At 43.4% G+C, this 19,024-nt stretch overlaps 1 protein-coding gene across 2 annotated transcripts in view; it reads right to left on the bottom strand.

The window, feature by feature from the left end:
• The window catches only part of dgkh (diacylglycerol kinase, eta), a 465,735-nt gene that overhangs the window by 168,331 nt on the left and 278,380 nt on the right, over positions 1–19,024 (bottom strand). For both annotated transcript variants that reach the window (XM_067992509.1, XM_067992508.1), the window contains exons 5-6: positions 10,083–10,187; positions 8,049–8,181 (exon numbers count right to left, since the gene is read on the bottom strand). In XM_067992509.1, coding sequence (XP_067848610.1) covers positions 8,049–8,181; positions 10,083–10,187 — 238 coding nt within the window. The remainder of the gene's footprint in view (positions 1–8,048; positions 8,182–10,082; positions 10,188–19,024) is intronic.

Genomic DNA, 19,024 nt, shown 5'->3' with positions numbered 1-19,024 from the left:
AACCTACCATGCGGTACCTTGTCAAATGCTTTGCTGAAGTCCATGTAGACCACGTCTACTGCACAGCCCTCATCTATCTTCTTGGTTACCCCTTCAAAAAACTCAATCAAATTCGTGAGACATGATTTTCCTCTCACAAAACCATGCTGACTGTTCCTAATTAGTCCCTGCCTCTCCAAATGCCTGTAGATCCTGTCCCTCAGAATACCCTCTAACAACTTACCCACTACAGATGTCAGGCTCACTGGTCTGTAGTTCCCAGGCTTTTCCCTGCCGCCCTTCTTAAACAAAGGCACAACATTTGCTACCCTCCAATCTTCAGGCACCTCACCTGTAGCGGTGGATGATTCAAATATCTCTGCTAGGGGACCCGCAATTTCCTCCCTAACCTCCCATAACGTCCTGGGATACATTTCATCAGGTCCCGGAGATTTATCTACCTTGATGCGCGTTAAGACTTCCAGCACCTCCCTCTCTGTAATATGTACACTCCTCAAGACATCACTATTTATTTCCCCAAGTTCCCTAACATCCATGCCTTTCTCAACCGTAAATACCGATGTGAAATATTCATTCAGGATCTCACCCATCTCTTGTGGTTCCGCACATAGATGACCTTGTTGATCCTTAAGAGGCCCTACTCTCTCCCTAGTTACCCTTTTGCCCTTTATGTATTTGTAGAAGCTCTTTGGATTCACCTTTGCCTGATCTGCCAAAGCAATCTCATGTCCCCTTTTTGCCCTCCTGATTTCTCTCTTAACTCTACTCCGGCAATCTCTATACTCTTCAAGGGATCCACTTGATCCCAGCTGCCTATGCATGTCATATGCCTCCTTCTTATTTTTGACTAGTGCCTCAATCTCCCGAGTCATCCAAGGTTCCCTACTTCTACCAGCTTTGCCCTTCACTTTATAAGGAATGTGCTTACCCTGAACCCTGGTTAACACACTTTTGAAAGCCTCCCACTTACCAGACGTCCCTTTGCCTGCCAACAGACTCTCCCAATCAACTTCTGAAAGTTCCTGTCTAATACCATCAAAATTGGCCTTTCCCCAATTTAGAATTTTAACTTTTGGGCCAGACCTATCCTTCTCCATAGCTATCTTAAAACTAATGGAATTATGATCACTGGTCCCAAAGTGATCCCTCACTAACACTTCTGTCACCTGCCCTTCCTTATTTCCCAAGAGGAGGTCAAGTTTTGCCCCCTCTCTAGTCGGGCCATCCACATACTGAATGAGAAATTCCTCCTGAATACACTCAACAAATTTCTCTCCATCCAAGCCCCTAATGCTATGGCTGTCCCAGTCAATGTTGGGAAAGTTAAAGTCCCCTACTATTACCACCCTATTTTTCTTGCAGCTGTCTGTAATCTCCTTACATATTTGCTCCTCAATTTCCCGTTGACTATTTGGGGGTCTGTAGTACAATCCTATCAAAGTGATCTCTCCCTTCTTATTTTTCAGTTCTACCCATATAGACTCAGTGGGCGAACCCTCGGATATATCCCCTCTCACTACTGCCGTGATCTTCTCCCTAATCAAGAACGCAACTCCCCCTCCTCTCTTACCTCCTGCTCTATCTTTCCTATAGCATCTGTACCCTGGAACATTGAGCTGCCAGTCCTGCCCCTCCCTTAGCCATGTTTCAGTAATAGCTATAACATCCCAGTCCCATGTACCCATCCATGCCCTGAGTTCATCTGCCTTGCCCATCAGACTTCTTGCATTGAAATAAATGCAGTTTAATCTAGACTTCCCTTGGTCTTTGCCCTGCTTTCTCAGACCATCTGTCCGGTCATGTTCTGTACACTCTCCCTTACTGCCTTTTGTTTCTGTCACCACTTTATTTCCCACTGACTTCCTGCATCGGTTCCCATCCCCCAGCCTCTGACCTGCTCTTGTAGCCACAGTATTTATATGGCTGGTCCAGTTAAGTTTCTGGTCAATGGTGATCCCCAGGATGTTGATGGTGGGGGATTCGGTGATGGTAATGCCGTTGAATGTCAAGGAGAAGTGGTTAGGCTCTCTCTTGTTGGAGATGGTTGTTGTCTGGCACTTGTCTGGCACGAATGTTCCTTGCCACTTATCAGCCCAAGCCTGGATGTTGTCCAGGTCTTGCTGCATGCGGGCACGGACTGCTTCATTATCTGAGGGGTTGTGAATAGAACTGAACATTGTGCAGTCATCAGCGAACATCCCTATTTCTGACCTTATGATGGAGGGAAGGTCATTGATGAAGCAGCTGACGATGGTTGGGCCTGGGACACTGCCCTGAGGAACTCCTGCAGCAATGTCCTGTGACTGAGATGATTGGCCTCCAACAACCACTACCATCTTCCTTTGTGCTCGGTATGACTCCAGCCACTGGAGAGTTTTCCCCCTGATTCCCATTGACTTCAATTTTACTAGGGCTCCTTGGTGCCACACTCGGTCAAATGCTGCCTTGATGTCAAGGGCAGTCACTCTCACTTCACCTCTGGAATTCAGCTTCTTTGTCCATGTTTGGACCAAGGCTGTAATGATGTCTGGAGCCGAGTGGTCCTGGCGGAACCCAAACTGAGCATCCGTGAGTAAGTGCCGCTTGTTAGCACTTGATAACACTTGATAGATTTGTCGATGGGTACGGTGACTAGTTTTGCAGGAAATGTCACCACAGAAGCAGTGTCCCCTTTAAAAACATAACGGAACATTTTCAAACCATAGAGCCTCTCTCTCTTCCTTTAATTCGCCGCTTAAAACCTACCTCTTTGACTATGTTGTCCTAATATCTCCTTCTGTGGTTCGGTGTCAAATTCTGTTTGATAATCGCTCCTGTGAAGCGCCTTGGGACATGTCACTATGTTAAAGGTGCTTTATAAATGCCAGTTGTTGTTGTTGCACCACTTCAAGAACGCCCTCTGCCACTTTCTCAGAGCACCAGGGATGGATAATATAAACACCGGCCTTGCCAGTGATGCCCACATCCGGAGAATGAATTAAAATTAATTCTGTTTTATTTTCATAACTGCAGGGTTTTTTGTCTTTTAATCCAATTTTTTTTTTGTTGCCTGCCAATACCCAGCATTTCCTGAGAACCGACCTTCGATCCTCCTTGGTACATACGATATTGCTGGTATTCTAACATAATAGGTATAGAACGTCTTTCTTATTCCTACCCTGTATTAGAAGTGTTACACGGAGTATTATTTCTGGGCCTGAAACTCACATCCAGACAACAGTTATTCTACAAAAATAGCCAAAGCCAAATTAGATGCCAGGATCATCCGGAAAATCCTTAGCAGCCCTACCGGGGCTAAAAGGGTTAAATTATGGAGTCAGGATGCATAGACTCGGCTTGCATTTCCTCGAGTATAGAAGATTAAGAGGTGATTTAATTGAGGTGTTTAAGATGATTAAAGGATTTCATAGGGTAGATAGAGAGAAACTATTTTCTCTGGTGGGGGAGTCCAGAACAAGGGGGTATAACCTTAAAATTAGAGCTTGGCATTTCGAGGTGATGTCAGAAAGCACTTCTTCACACAAAGAGTAATGGAAATCTGGAACTCTCTCCCCCAAAAAGCTGTTGAGGCTGGGGTTTAACTGAAAATTACAAAACTGAGATTGATAGATTTTTGTTATGTAAGGAGGGTATTAAGGGTTACAGAATCAAGGCGGGTAGATGGAGTTAAGATGTAGATTTTTTTTATTCGTTCATGGGATGTGGGCGTCGCTGGCAAGGCATTTATTGGCAATCCTTAATTGCCCTTGAGAAGGTGGTGGTGAGCCGCCTTCTTGACCGCTGCAGTCCGTGTGGTGAAGGTTCTCCCACAGTGCTGTTAGGAAGGGAGTTCCAGGATTTTGACCCAGCGACGATGAAGGAACGGCGATATATTTCCAAGTCGGGATGGTGTGAGACTTGGATCAGCCATGATCGAGGGGATGAAAGGAATATAGGAACAGGAGTAGGCCAAACAAGAATTACTTTTCAGAATTTTTGTTTGATAACCCAACTAGCTGCTAATTCGCAAATAAAATGTGCTGTGACAACTATGGGTGGATGTTCAGATACGGTGATAGTGAAAGGATCACTAATGGTTTACAGTCTTGTTGCTGTTTTTGAACTCAAAATTCTGATTTTAGTGGCTATTTTGAGCGTGTTGTAAACTAGTGACTGACAAGAGAATTTCTTGTCATTTTACCCTGTCTCTGAGATGTCATGAAAGAGGATTTTGATTTCCAGAATTAAAACACACACCAGGTTAAAATGTTGATATAAAAAATTAGAAACATTGCTTCAAAAAAATGTAGTGTATTCAAAGCGATGAAAGTGGCTTTATCAGATCTGCAGTAACTCCCCATTAGCACATTAACCATACTCTCAAGATTTAAAAAAATGCTCTCAGCTAATGCTATGATTCTCATCTTATTTCCAATGCAAATTTTGTCATATCTGTCACCCAAAACCATACAGGAGTTCGACGATTTGACATTTAATTATCTACATCCAATCCTCTTTCCACTTTATTAAATAAAATGGGCAATTTCGAGTCTCAGTAAGTCTTGTCGCTGTGTGTTGAGAGCTGACTGATTGTGTCACACAGGTCTTGCAATAATAATGTCATACGTGATTTGGTCGGCTAACATTTAGACTCTGCTTCTGAATTTGAATTTGACTGAAGTTTTAAAAAAAAATCTTTCCATCCTGGTGTGAAGGAATTAATTCTGAAGCATATGCCTGATCAAACAACTGCCCACGCACAATGTATGTTACATTAGAAGGTAACTAAATGCCAAGCCATTCTTGGCACAGATTGGAAATGTCTCAAGCACAGTACAACACACTTGTGTATTTGACACCTGAAATTATGCTGGCTTTAAAACTCTTACTAATTTGTGAGCTTTATTGCACAGCATTAAAAAAAAAAGCTTACATTTATATACAGCTTTTCACATCTCCAGGATGTCACAAAGCGTTTCACAGCCAATGAAGTACTTTCGAAGTGCAGTCACTGTTGTAATGTAGGGAATTGTAAACAATTTTACAACACCAAGTTATAGTCCAGCAATTTTATTTTAAATTCACAAGCTTTCGGAGGCTTCCTCCTTCGTCAGGTGAACGATGTCACCTGACGAAGGAGGAAGCCTCCGAAAGCTTGTGAATTTAAAATAAAATTGCTGGACTATAACTTGGTGTTGTAAAATTGTTTACAATTGTCAACCCCAGTCCATCACCGGCATCTCCACGTAATGTAGGGAAACACGGCAGCCAATGTGCACAGCATGTCCCACGAACAGAATGAAATAAAATAAAATGAAATAAATAGCCAGATAATCTGGTGTTGGTTGAGGGGTAAATATTGGCCAGGACACCGGGGAGAACACCCCTTTCCTTCGAATAGTGCCCTGAGATCCTTTACTTCCACCTGAGGAAGCAGATAGGGCCTCGGTTTAACGTCCCATCTGAAAGACTGCACCTCTGATAGTGCCGCACTCCCTCAGTACTGCACCATAACCGTCATTTAATATCTGAACAATGAATTTTTGTCAACCTATGCCTATGAATACAAATTGCTCCAGATAAGCTTTACAGTTAACAGCTCATCAACAGAGAAACCAGAGGCCCTGCCTGTTCTGACATTCAGAAAAACAAAATACTTGAAAGAAAGAAGTTGCATTTTATATAGCACCTTATCACATCCTCATAACATCCCAAAGCACTTCAGAAACATGGTCACTGTTGTTAGGTAGGCCAACATGGCAACCAATGTATGCACAGCATGATCCCACAAACAGTTAATCTGTTTTTTCTTTAGGTAAAGGGAGAAATATTGGCCTCTGGTCTTCTTCCAATAGTACCATGGGACCTTTTACGTCTATTTGAACAGGCAGACGACATTTCCGACAGTGCAGCCCTCCCTTCACTACTGCACTAAAGCGTCAGCTTAGATTATATGCACAAGTCCCTGGAGTAGGATTTGAACTTACAGCCTTCTGACTCAGAAGCGAGAGACCTACCAACTAAGTGAAAGCTGACACTAATAACACTAAAGAATGAGTGTTACTCTGCAGGAATGAATACTATTTTCTCTGTCCAGTAAAATAATTTACAAGTGAAAAATAGAAACATACAAAGAACAATGCAGATGACAATTCGCACATAAGTCACCGCAGGTGGCAGATGTGCACAATCATTTAGAATTAATTTAAAAGCCATAAGATGCCAGGAATCACACACACTTCCTTACATCAAACAGCTGTTCCAGAAACAATTACAATTCAATCCTGCTGACAGTGCCTGTGTATTATAGGTCCTTTCACACTTATCAAGGAATGACACGAATACCTTTAAAAGACCTTTTAGTGTAACATCAGTCAGGGGTTGGCCAAGCAGTTTGACTTTGTGGGCCATATTAGGTACATACCACGTAGCTTCAAAGGCCACATATAAAGTTTAAACCCGTATTCCCATGAATTCCATATATCTCAGGTTACTGATGCTGACATAACATGGTCTCCAAATTACAAAAAGGATATAGGGGCAATGGAAAAGGTGCTAAAAAGATTTACATGGATGATACTGGAACTGAGAGATTATAACTATCAGGAAATTGAACAGACTGGGACTCTTTTCTCTGGAAAAGAGAAGGCTGGGAGGTGACCTAAAAGAGGTCTTTAAAATTATGAAGGGATTCGATAGGGTTGGCGTAGAGAAAACAGGCATGATTTTATCAGGGGTGCGGCGGGGAGGGAATCTCTGTTAGGAAACTCGGAAGTATGGATTTTCCGGACAGCCGTACGATTTTGATGTAAGGACATCTTTTTGACAGTTTCCCGCTTGACAGGCCAGCCTGATTGACAGGCTGGTCTCAGTCGGACGGGAGAAGAAGGAGGAAGAGGACGTGAACAGTTAAGTGTTAGATGGGGGGAGGGGGAGGCTCAGTCATCGGGGATCGGATCAGGGTGTCCTCTCGGGGGTCGGAGATCAATGGGGGAGGGGGCGTCGGGGTTGGAGATCATCGGGGGGTGGGGGTCAGGGATCGTCGGGTGGGATCGGGGTCGGAGATAGTCGGGGGGGGGGGGGGGGGGGGGTCGGGGTCGGAGATCGTCCGGGTCGCGTTTATAGGATTGCTGCAGGTCGGCTTGTTGGGCCTGGGAGAAACACTCCTGCTCCTCCTGACCCACAAGCAGTGCAATAAAGACCCGCTGTTTCGGGCCTTCTCTCCTCCTCTCGTGGCGTCAAGTAGAAGGCCTGGGAATCCCGGCCCCCAGGGGTTAAAAATTAAAAAAATATATAAAAATGGAGGCCCACAGCCTCCTTGAAAGCTTTTACTGACCAACCTGCCTCCTGAGAGCGGGTTGGTCGCTTGCCCCTCGACCCCGCCTCCGTTAAACGGACATGGGCAGGTTGGGGGCGGGTTTTAGATTTGTAAAATTTTTACTGACCCCCGCCCCCCCCCCCCCAGTTTTTCCCATTTAAAATTATGCCCAATGTTTCCACTTGTGGGGGAGTCCAAAACAAGAGGTTATAAATATAAGAGAGTCACTAATAAATCCAATATGGGATTCAGGAGAAAGTCCTTTACCCAGAGTGGTTAGAATGTGGAACTCACTACCACATGGAGTGGTTGAGGCGAATAGCACAGACAAATTTAAGGAGAAGTTGGATAAGTACAAGCGAGAGAAAGGAATAAGAATATGTTGATAGGGTGAGATGAAGGAAGGTGGGAGGAGGCTCGTGTGGAGCATAAACACAACACAGACTTGTTGGGCCAAATGGCCTGTTTCTATGCTGTAAATTCTATGTAACAGATCTTGATGTTCTGATTTAGGATTTATCCACCAATGAGACCAGTGCTAAAAGCAGCCCGGGGTCATAACATTCAAAGAGGACAAAGCAGTTAATAAGGAATCTAAACGTAAATGGGACTGAGGTGGTCTGAGCTCTGGCCTGGATTGATGGGGCACAGGAGGCACAGACTGGACACCCCTGGGCTAAATAAATCAACAGTCAGTAAGAAGCTGCTCCAGTACATTTTACTCACGTCCTGGTGAGTGCGAGCTCTTTACCTTCGCAGGAGAGTCCGTGAGAGGTGACACCGGATAGACTTTCTCGGCAGACGTTGCAGAAAGTAGGTCGGGCGTGGGAGCAGGCGTACCAGTTATGCATCCCTGAGAAATGCTCCACATTAAATTGTGCGGTCTAGCGAAGGAGAAAGCAGGTCTGTTTACAAGTGCAAAATCCACAAAGCATACAAATGCCAAAACTTTCCCCACAGTTTTTAAAAAATTTTTCAACAGGTGCTTATACAATTTAACTATTTTAGTTCATTTCCTTTCCTAACACAGTGAGGAATTCTTTACCCTTCCATCTATGTGTACTAACAGGCAATAGAGGCACACCATATTACTAGCTCTTTCTGGCAGAGAGATGAAGACTTCACACCATAGGGTGAATTTTACAATTTCATGCTCTGCTGCAGAGCTTTGCCTGACAGGAGCACACATATGGAATTCCCGATGTCACATGTAGGGAATTCCGGATGGCACATATGGGGACTTCCAGATACAGAGATGAGCGCGCCTGACTCACAGCTCACATCCTGACCTCTGTGCCCGAATCCCCTAAATGTGCTCCTGTCAGGTGGAGCTCTGTGCCAAAGTGCAAATATAGTAAAATTAACCCTGCGCGGTGAAGATTTCCTCTGTATTGTACAAAGAACAGATTTACAGTTTTGCCATACCTGTTATAAATAGGTTGTCTTCCCCCATGTTTACAGGAGTGGAGGTGGGATAAGAGACTAAGTAGAAGATTAACGGAGAAAATCCATACCGGTCTTGTAACGATGAACTCCCATTTGATTTTGGTTAATACATTCAATTTTTGTGTGATTTGTAATGCAAAGAAAACATTTTGAGAAACAGTGCAAAATCTCCTACTGAAGATCTGATAGTTTTTCAAAGCAATTTATTGAGTACTCAATCATGTACTATCCTAAACAATTATGTACTCAACACTCATTCAGCTGGACTTCAGTAACAACTCTTATGGGATTACAGAATAAACAGTCACTGGCAGCAAAATTTCACACTGCATAGGGTCTCTGTACCTTAACTCCATTTATCCACCTTGGTTCCATAACCCTTAATACCCTTGCCTAACAAAAATCTATCAACCTCAGTTCTGAAATTTTCAATTGACCTCAACAGCTTTTTGGGGGAAACAGTTCCAGATTTCCACTACCCTTTGTGTGAAAAAGTGCTTCTTGACATCACCTCTGAATGGTATAGCTCTAATTTTAAGGTTATGCCCCCTTGTCCTGGACTCCCCCACCACAGGAAATAGTTTCTCTCCACCAAGCCTATCAAATACTTTAATCATCTTAAACTCCTCAATTAGGTCACCCCTTAATCTTCGACACTTGAGGGAATACAAGCCTAGTCTATGCAACCTGTCCTCATAATTTAACCAGGTATCATTCGGCTGAATCTGTGCTGCATCGTCTCAAAGGCGCGGTGCCCAGAGCTGAACGCAGCGATACAGATGGGGGTCTAACCAGATCTTTATACAACTACAGTACAAATTCCACCCCTTTGTATTCCAGCACTTTTTAAAATATTGGGCTAAATTCCCCACGGCTACGGGAGAGCGAGACAGAGAATGGGAGGCAGAGCTCAGCCGTGCCCAATTCATGGCACTCCCAATTTTCCAAGTCAAGTGGATCAGAGTGTGGGGAATAAAAGAAATCGCCAGACAATTGGGAGTGCCGCGGATCAGCTGCACTGACCTGTCAGGCCGAGTCTTCCATCTGCTCTCTCGTACAGCAGGGCTCAGCTCCGATTAATTTGCCCAACTGCGTGCAGCCTTTGGCAAATAAGGGTAATTTCAGAAATCGAGAAAGCAGAATTTCAATGCCTCTGACTTGCAACCACAATGAAAACACTCTGTTAGTAGCCAGGGAGATGTTTGAAGATTGCTCTCTAGCAGACTGACATGCAATGCTTGCTATGATGTATGGTGTGGAGTTATCCTCTCAATTTACGCTCATTATGGGAGATAACATTTCATAACGTATCAACAGTGCACTGTAGCTAGAAGCTTACCTCGTAATGCTCTCTACTCTGTACAGATTTTAATGAAGAGATCCAGTCCTCCATCTCCTTTCTGTTCTCAGCACAAAGAATTAGTCTTCTGAATGGTGTAATTACCTGAAACACATTCCTCCAATGAGTAAACCAGAGAAATAACAATAAAACACATTTGAAAGGCAAACAGTCCTTACAGGTTATTTAGAAAAATATAGTGCTTTGGGACATCCTGAGGATGTGAGAGACATTGTATAAATGCAAATTCTTTGTTCCTTTCAGCAATTCTTCCTTATTTTTGCTGCTGCGGGACTGGGAATAAAGATGGAGCTGGCAATATCACTGAAGGCTGAGTAAAGGCAAGTGTTGGCCATTAAATAGCATATCAACCCAATCCATCACAGTGCTGCTTTTATGCTGCTTCGTTCATTCATTTCCAACAAAACGGCACCTTGAAACGTGCAGAGACCATCCCAAGGCAACGCACTGTGAACGAGTCGTGGCATAACTAAGAGTAAGTGGCGATGAGACTGACACTTATTTGACCCACTGAAGCTCCTCTTGCTATCTAGAATGGAAGCCAATAGAGATCACTTGAAAAGTATATGGAGTTATCAATTCCAGCACTCAATTCCCCTTGCTGGGTGAAACCTTTCAGTAAACTACAGAGAATATTTTGTCATTAGTTTATTCTCATTTTATTTCCAAGAGGAGCTACATTCAGCGTCATAAATTATCCCATTTAAAGTACTTCCGTTATGTTTTTTGAAGGAAAATCCAACTGTATTAAATGTGTACTGAGTGTTCTCCTGTGGCGTTGCTTGCTATGAGTGGGATGAAATGCTGCTTTACAACAAAGGATTTATCAGCAAAGTGATATGAGGAAAGTGTTACAGGAAGCAAGTGTGATGCTAACAGGAAGTGCATGCGAGATGTAAGACTTTTAATTGATTATGAGCAGATCACCCATGACATTGCTCAAAGTGAGTCAGAGGATATACTGAAGTAAAATGTCTGATTTGTAACAGCTAAAGTGTGACAGGAAGCAACTGTGATGCATACAAGAAGTGCAGGCTGTACACAGAACCATGGTGTTGCTTATGGTGAGTTGGACATTTTATAAGAACGTGGATGTTATTTCACAATCTCAGGACATCCCAAAGCACTTTAAAGCCAATTAAGTCCTTTTGAAGTGTGGACGCTGTTGCAATGTAGGAAACACAGCAGCCAATTTGCGCACAGCAAGGTCCCACAAAGAGCAATGAGATAATGATCAGACATTTTTTTTTAAAAAGTGATTTTGATTGGGGGATAAATATTGGCTAGGACACTGGAGAGAACTACCCTGCTGTTCTTCAAAATAGTACCATGGGACCTGAGAGGGCAGACGGGACCTCGGTTTAATCCGAAAGATGACGCCTCCGACAATGCAGCACTCCTTTCGGAACGACACTGGAGTGTCAGCCTAGATTTTGTGCTCAAGTCTCTGGAGTGGGGCTTGAACCCACAACCTTCTGACTCAGAGGCAAGAGAGCTACCACCGGGCCACGACTGGCACCAAATAGTATTAAAATGGACACTGGCTTATCAGTATTGGGGGTGGCCTGAGACCTGGGAACATTGAGAAGGGGGGAAAAGAGTGACTCTAAGATAGAGTCTCAATGTTTAGCAGTATCTTGGGGTTCCCAGGGCTCAGAAGCACGGGGAGAGGATCTCAGGGTTACAGGAACATTAGGGAAGGAGGTTAGGAAGGAAAGTCCTGGGATCACAGGGTCCGGAAGCATTGTGCAGTTCTGGGATTAGGTAAAACTGGGAACGTGGTCTAGCAGTTTGTGAGCACTGAAGAGGGCCCTGGAATCTGGGACTAGGAGGGGAAGATTCCAGAGTCCAGCAGAGAACGGAGTTTTGGAACAATGGTCGGGGGTGGGCAGAGTCTGGAAGTATTTAGTGTTTCTGGGCTCTGCTAATTTTGAGAGCAACAGGATCTAAATGGCCTTCGGAGGGAGAATGAACCAAGAAAATGGAACCCAAACAGCTGGTGGCCTCTTTTGAAGCACCAAGCCCCAACTCCTAATACGTTGGTCATTGTGAGCCAGTTCATGTCTGTATGCTCCTGCCTTAAAGCATTTCAATGTAAATTATCTGCTTCTTAAAATTTTAATAGCATAAAATCACTGGCTGTGGGAGGACAGTTTCCCGATATACACTCCTGGCATGTGCCAGTAGTGGAAAATGCCCCTTTAGTGTACCACTGAGTTTGTCAAATCACGCAGTCTTTAATAAACATAAATTGCCATAAACAAACACAACTTACCTCATAAAATGCTCAAAAGTTCATTGTTTACACAGTTTCCAAGGATTTGATTTAAGCAACAAAATAATTCAGGAGAGATTTTAAAACTGAATTTTCATCAGCAATAAAAATTCTTCATAATGTTTCTTTTCAAATCATCAACAAAGAAACCACAACAACAGCTATTGTTGTTCACAGCTAATGCCTCTCGTAAGTATTGTTTGTTTGTGAGGAATTCACAATTCCTCACAATAGGAATCGGACTAAATGGATTGCTCTTACAAAAGGAGCCGGCACAGGCTCGATGGGCCGAATGGTCTCCTTCTGTTATGATTCTAGAATAGGAAAGCACAATTGTTACTATACTTATATAAATGTCATCACTTGACTAAAATAAATTCTTTGAGAATTCAATCTCTAGTTTCTTTCAAACTCTGAGAAATCCTGACAATTCTCAAAAGATGAGGGAACGGATTCCCTGCCTTCAACTCCCAAAGTACAGATTGCACATTGGGAAATTCTACAAACAGCACATGCTTAGAATGCACAGATGTGATTGAAAGCTCTCTTTCAACTGTTCTGAGGTAAAAAAATATTCAGTTCAAGCCCAGGTTTTGAAGTAAAAACTTTAATAAAGATATTAAAAGACACAAAAGACAATTCAATGGGTAAATTTAAACAGTGACATTCAACAGCTCAAGTTGTATCAGCGACAAGACAGAAGCTTGAGATGTAGTGCTACTGCCTTGGAAGAAACTGTGTTATTCTTTTCTTCACATGCTAGAGAGTTAGAACCACTCAAGGTTAGTAGGGTGAGCTGCAGTTTGGCAGTGCTGAGGGCAGAGGGTGCTTAGGCCCCGCAGTGTCCAATAGAGTGGAAGCTGACAGCATTCAGTGAGTAGCATCTGACTGTACCTGCGGGGGAAGCTGGGATCTGGACACATTTTAGGGGATGGAATGGCCTCACTTAATGGATGCACGAGACAATCTAGCACAGTGGTTAGTTCACTCGATTGTCAGCACTCCCAATTTTCCAGGGAAGTCAGGAGTGCTGTAAAGCTGGTGTGTGGGGCTACGCACTGAACTTACATAAGAAGCTTCGAACAAGATAAAGCCATTCAGCCCATCTCACTCACTTGCCATTTAAATCCACGTATATCTCAATCTGGATCATTTTCATCCCTCTCCTACCTTGGCACCAAGTCCATATCTCTTTACTCCCATTTAATTTGGAATCTGTCTATTTCTTTGATTCCTTTACCCAAGTCTCCACTGATTCCATTACATAGCAGTCCATTGCATAAAATAGTGTGAAGCAGTTAGTCTCTAAGTTATCTGAATCTTTTCCAAAGTCTCTAGGTGTTTTTCTGTAAGTATGGTAGCCTGAACTACACTCCACAAGGAAAGAATGAACTTGCATTTATATAGCATCTTAATACCTCTTTAGCATTGCGCAAAGCACTTTACAACAAACAAATTGCTCTTGAAGTGTAGTCATGTAGAGCCACTATATGCGTAACTAGATCTCACAAACAGCAAATGAGATGAGTGACCAGATAACCTGTTTTTTTTGGTGGTGTTGGTTGAGGGAGAAACGTTGTCCAGGGCACAGGAGAACTTTCTGCTCTTCTCCAAGTAGTGTTCTGGGGTCTGTTACGCCCAGCTGAACCACTGGAATGGGCAATCAGGGCATGATAAATCTCAGGGATTCCTAAGCTTATTGTGCATGATGTCATTTGTTGCTCACCTTTTGCATAAAGAGCCCCACAGGCAGTATGAGCGGATTTTGAGCAGTAACGAGTCACTTGTGGCAACAAATCACTTGCCTTATTATCGATATACCCTTGATTGTGTCATCACATTCACTTTTTTTTTTAGCACCAATATGCAATATTTTACATTGGTCATGGTTAAAAGCCATTTATAAATCCAAACGCTGCCAATCTCCAAATACCATCCTGTGCCTTAAGAACACTGTGCTTTCTCAGACAACAGGACGGATTTTGCTGTGAAAATAACAGTGAGGCTAACAGCGCTCACCGTTACTTAGGCGCAAATCGGACAGCAACTTCCGGCGCGCGCACATGCGCAGCTAAACACGAAAATCCGGAAGTTGCTGTCTGAGATGCGCTGTGCGAAAACAGCATCTCTCCGTCTGGCTCCCCGTTCAAATGTACTGAACGGTGTGAAGTTCCTGCACTGACATCGTAGGTACAGATTAAACTCGCCACAAGAAGTTAGGGTTTGTCCATTCCAGTCTAAGCACCCTTTTAACAGCATGGTAAGTCTTAATTACTGCCAAACAACTTCTGGCACTGAAAATTAACTATTACAAGTATAGAGTCTCATTCCTTCAGCTTTTAATTGTTGTTGGAGTTTTTTTTAAAAATGTAAATAATTTTTTAAAAACGTTTTCTTGGTCTCTTTTTTCTCTCTCTCAATCCAATCTTTCTTTCCCTCTCTTTACTTCTCTTTCTGTACCTGATTTGACATTGAATTCACTATTTGAACTTACACTTCCTAGTTCAGACTCTGCGCTGTTCATTAACGATTCTTCAATCTGATTGGTTAAGGAGACACACAGTTGCTTGCCCTGTTCACACAGCTCCCAGATGCCCTGTAGAGAGTGCCGTGCTGTTTGGACGTTTTCCTGACAGTAACTTGCCCTGCAAAGCCCCGTAGAACGTCTATGGGCAAGGGAAAGTCTAACGAACAGCATTCACCGCCCCCAGCAAAATCTGGTCCTTCATGTCGTCCATGAACTTAGATACTCCACTTACAATACCTTCATTAAGGTCATTAATAATTATTAGGAACAACAGGGACCAATTCCTGGAAGGAACAGATCCCAGTTGTCCGTAATAATCACTAATGGTCTTGATAAAGTCAGAATGTTATTTACCTACTGCTGCCTAATTAGAACTGTGACCACAAGTATCCATCACCATTTACTCCTGGTAAGCCAATTAAGTATCTAACTTACAGCTTTGTCTTTGATCTAATGAGCTTTTACTTCAAGTCTCCTGGGGGGTAGGGGTCCTTACCAAATGTTTGTGAAAATCAAGCTCATAGATACCGCTATCTAATTTACATCCTCATAGAGCTGACGTGGGTTTGTTTGGTAGAACTTGACCTTTATAAAGTCGCGTTGGCTCGATGTATTCTCCCTTTATACCACTGAATTGCTGCCGTTAAAATATGCTCTAGTATTTTTTCCACTGCATAGGTCAACCTAAGAGAACTCTTGGGACCATTCTTCTGGCTTTTCAGTCACACAATGTTCCCTGGGAAGCAGCTGCATGCTCTATTTGTTCCTGTTTCTCAGTCCAATTTTACACACATACATATTTTATATATCTCTCTATATCTAATCTATCTATCTCCTGGTATAACTTTCACTCTGTGTCAAACGAAATAAACATACTTTACTTACACAAGGAAATTATGTGGATGGAACCCCTCCCCCAGGAAAATTCCACCAATTTGGGCTCATCTTGAACATTACCACCTCATGTGGGAAGAAAGAGAAAGAACTTGTATTTAGATAGCGTCTTTCACATCCACAGGACACCCCAAAGTGTTTCACAGCCAACAAAGTACTTCTGAGTCACTATTAAGTAGGCAAATGCAGCAGCCAATTTGGACACAGCAAGGTCCCACAATCAGCAATAATCTGTTTTGGTGGTATTGGCTGAAGGATAAATGTGGAGAAAGCCCTTGCTCTTTTACCAATAGTGTCACGAGATCTTTTACATCCATCTGAACAGACAGATAGGGCCTCAGTTTAACTTCCCATCTGAAAAACAGCACCTCCAACAGTGCAGTGCTCCCTTAGTACTGCAGTGAAGTACCAGCCTGGATTATGTGCTCAAGTCCTTGGAGTGGGGCTTAAACCCACGACCTTCTGACTCAGAGGCAAGAGGGAGTGCTACCATCAGAGCCAAGCTGACATTTGTGATAATCATATTGACATAAGTACAATGAAAGAAAGAAATTGGAAAAATATATTGCCCAAAATATATGGGGCTAATAATGGAAAAACATAATGAGCATTTTAAGATTCAAAAATGTCAGGAAAATTGCTTGAAGGATCAGCAAAATATATGCAGAAAGGAAAAATATGTATATTATTGATTTACTGAAAAATTTTGAACAGGGGAGACAAGTGCAGCTGCTTTTTTTGTAAATTTGCTACCAAATAACAGACGCCTCGATATTAACCCCACTGTCAGGCGGTGGGGGGGTTAAAGAATTAAATACGGGAACGTGTCACCGTCACACCTCGCACATGCAGGCAACTTTTTTTTACAACAGCAGATATCGAGGTGTCCGAATGTCCGGCCATGGAGCAGCAGTACGCTTATTAACATATTTAAATTGGGCTCCGACAATGCAATTGGGAGCCCGGTTTGAACTTAGCTGCTGCTGCATGGGTTTCCCAGGGGCAGAGAAACTCGGCAGTGATACGGAGGCAGGAGCTGATGGTTCCACATGGTAAGTGGCTGTTTCGGGGTGGGGGGGAAAAGAGGGAAAAAGAGGCCAGGAGGAGCAGGAGTGCTCCCCACCCCCCTCCACCCCAGTCCCTCAAGGAAGCCTTCAGCCTCCCCCTGCCCAGGCCGCCAGCATCCCTCCCGATTGCGGCCTCTGTTCCGCCCCTACCCCCAGCTCCCGATCACTGCCTCTGCCACCCCACCAAACTCCAGACCTATGTGCCCCACCCCCACCACCAGCTCCCTACCCCACCCCCTCCCAACCGTGGCCTCTCTTTCCCCCTTCTCCAGATCTCGGCCTCTCTTTCCCCCCCCCCCCCCCACCCTTTCTCGGTCGCGGTCTCTCCCTCTCCACCCCCCCTCCCGATCATGGCCTCTCTCTTGAATCCTCAAAGTAAAACAACAGGTTGATTTGCAGGTTGGGGCCTGCCCTTCTTCCCTTGCTGTTCAGCAGATATATCAAAGAACTAGAGGGTATTTAATGGAGTGAAAACTGTACTGTGAGAGCAAGATTTGTGGAATGCACTGTCCTTCCCATTTCACCATAGGAACATGCTCACTGGTAACCACTCCTTTTCATTTGTCACCTGAGAAGTGGAATACAGATATTATTACCTGTTGGAGGCCGGGTTAGGGATCTCATTATTCCATGGTGGTTTGAATATTACAAATGTGTGGCATGGCAAACACCATTATGGAGCTTGTGCCAGACTACACAATGGACTAGGAACTTGTTCCTCCTGTGTATCCATTGTTGTCACAAAATGGGCAGGTCCAACAAGCAAGCTGTAGTGAAGATTACTTCCTGACATGTGAATGGAATGAATTCCCCCATTAAGGCTATTTGAGGACTGGCCAGGCATGGGCTGTTTCTGATTTGAAAACAACATCTAACTTGGGAGGCCATCAAATTCAAGTGCTTTCGAGGGCTCCACACTGCATTTATCCCTTATTCAGAAAGTTGTTTGATGGGGCCTTTGTGACAATCGGGGAGTTTCGGTCACACTTCCAAAAGGTATATTACATATTACTATCTTTGTATGGAAGACTGGCAATCATTTTAAATGTTAGTCGCTGCTACCTCCGCCTACAGAGAATATACATTATGGTCTGGTAGACAGAAAGTCATTTCTAAAGCATTGATATGCGAAAGTTTACTGCTGTTCCTAGATGGGGGAGGGACTCTTATCAGTTGATCCAAAATATTTGAACTAGGTGAATTTGTTTCCTGGAAGGGCCCAAGCCACTCAATTCAAATACAAACATCCGTTGTATCTTTTAAAGTATGGGGTTGATTGGCAGTTTAACTGCGAATTTGAAAGACACACTTTTATTGTCCTTTGTTCTCAAATTACACTTCAATGGAGTTACAAAGTATATCTTGGTTGACATGCCCCAATTTCAGCAGTCCTTCCGAACACATCAGAGAGCGATAGGCAGGAGACTTTGTGGAAGGTTAGCAGCAAAACTGCCACATAATGTTATCGTCAGGAACCTTGGTTCAGGTCCAGTTTTACATTGCGTTTTAGTACAGGAGAGGCAGCTGTTTCTTATTTTCTATACTCCAAGAAGGAAAAATTGTCTGTAATTACTTCGGATATACTGCTTATCTTTGGTACTGTGCACTTATCTATTTACAGTTAATAAATATGATTGCCAGTTTATATCTTTAGCCCTGGTCTGATAAGGCTGTTTATTCTAAGGTTGTCAACTCTGATTGGACATATTCCTGGAGGTTTCATCACATAACCTCCCACCTCCAACCGCCCCACCCAGTTAAACAGCTTTTTAAAAAAAAAATCCTTCTAAAATATTTTTATAACCAATAAACGAAAACCAAAAATACACACAATTTATTTTAATGCACCCTATGAATTTTTTTCACGGGTGTTGCTTGCAGCAGTGTACTGGAGATTAATCTTTAATTCCCAGAGACTCCAGGACAATCCTGGAAGGTTGGCAACCCAGTTTATTCTACCACTTTCCAATGGCCAAGGAGACTCTGTGGGTCTATGTGATGTATCCAGTCAGCCGAATGCAGTGGCAATGTTTTTGTTTTGCCCCCGGGCTTGCTACAATTATCTAGGCATTGGTGAGGTAAAGGTACAACTCAGCTGGTAGGAAGCCAGCACTCATTTGAAGGAATTGGCTTTGACACTGAAGCAGAGGAAAGTGTC

This window comes from Heptranchias perlo, chromosome 11 (genome assembly GCF_035084215.1).
Source record: "Heptranchias perlo isolate sHepPer1 chromosome 11, sHepPer1.hap1, whole genome shotgun sequence".
Lineage (NCBI taxonomy): Eukaryota > Metazoa > Chordata > Chondrichthyes > Hexanchiformes > Hexanchidae > Heptranchias > Heptranchias perlo.
This window is presented reverse-complemented; position numbering and strand designations above follow the sequence as displayed.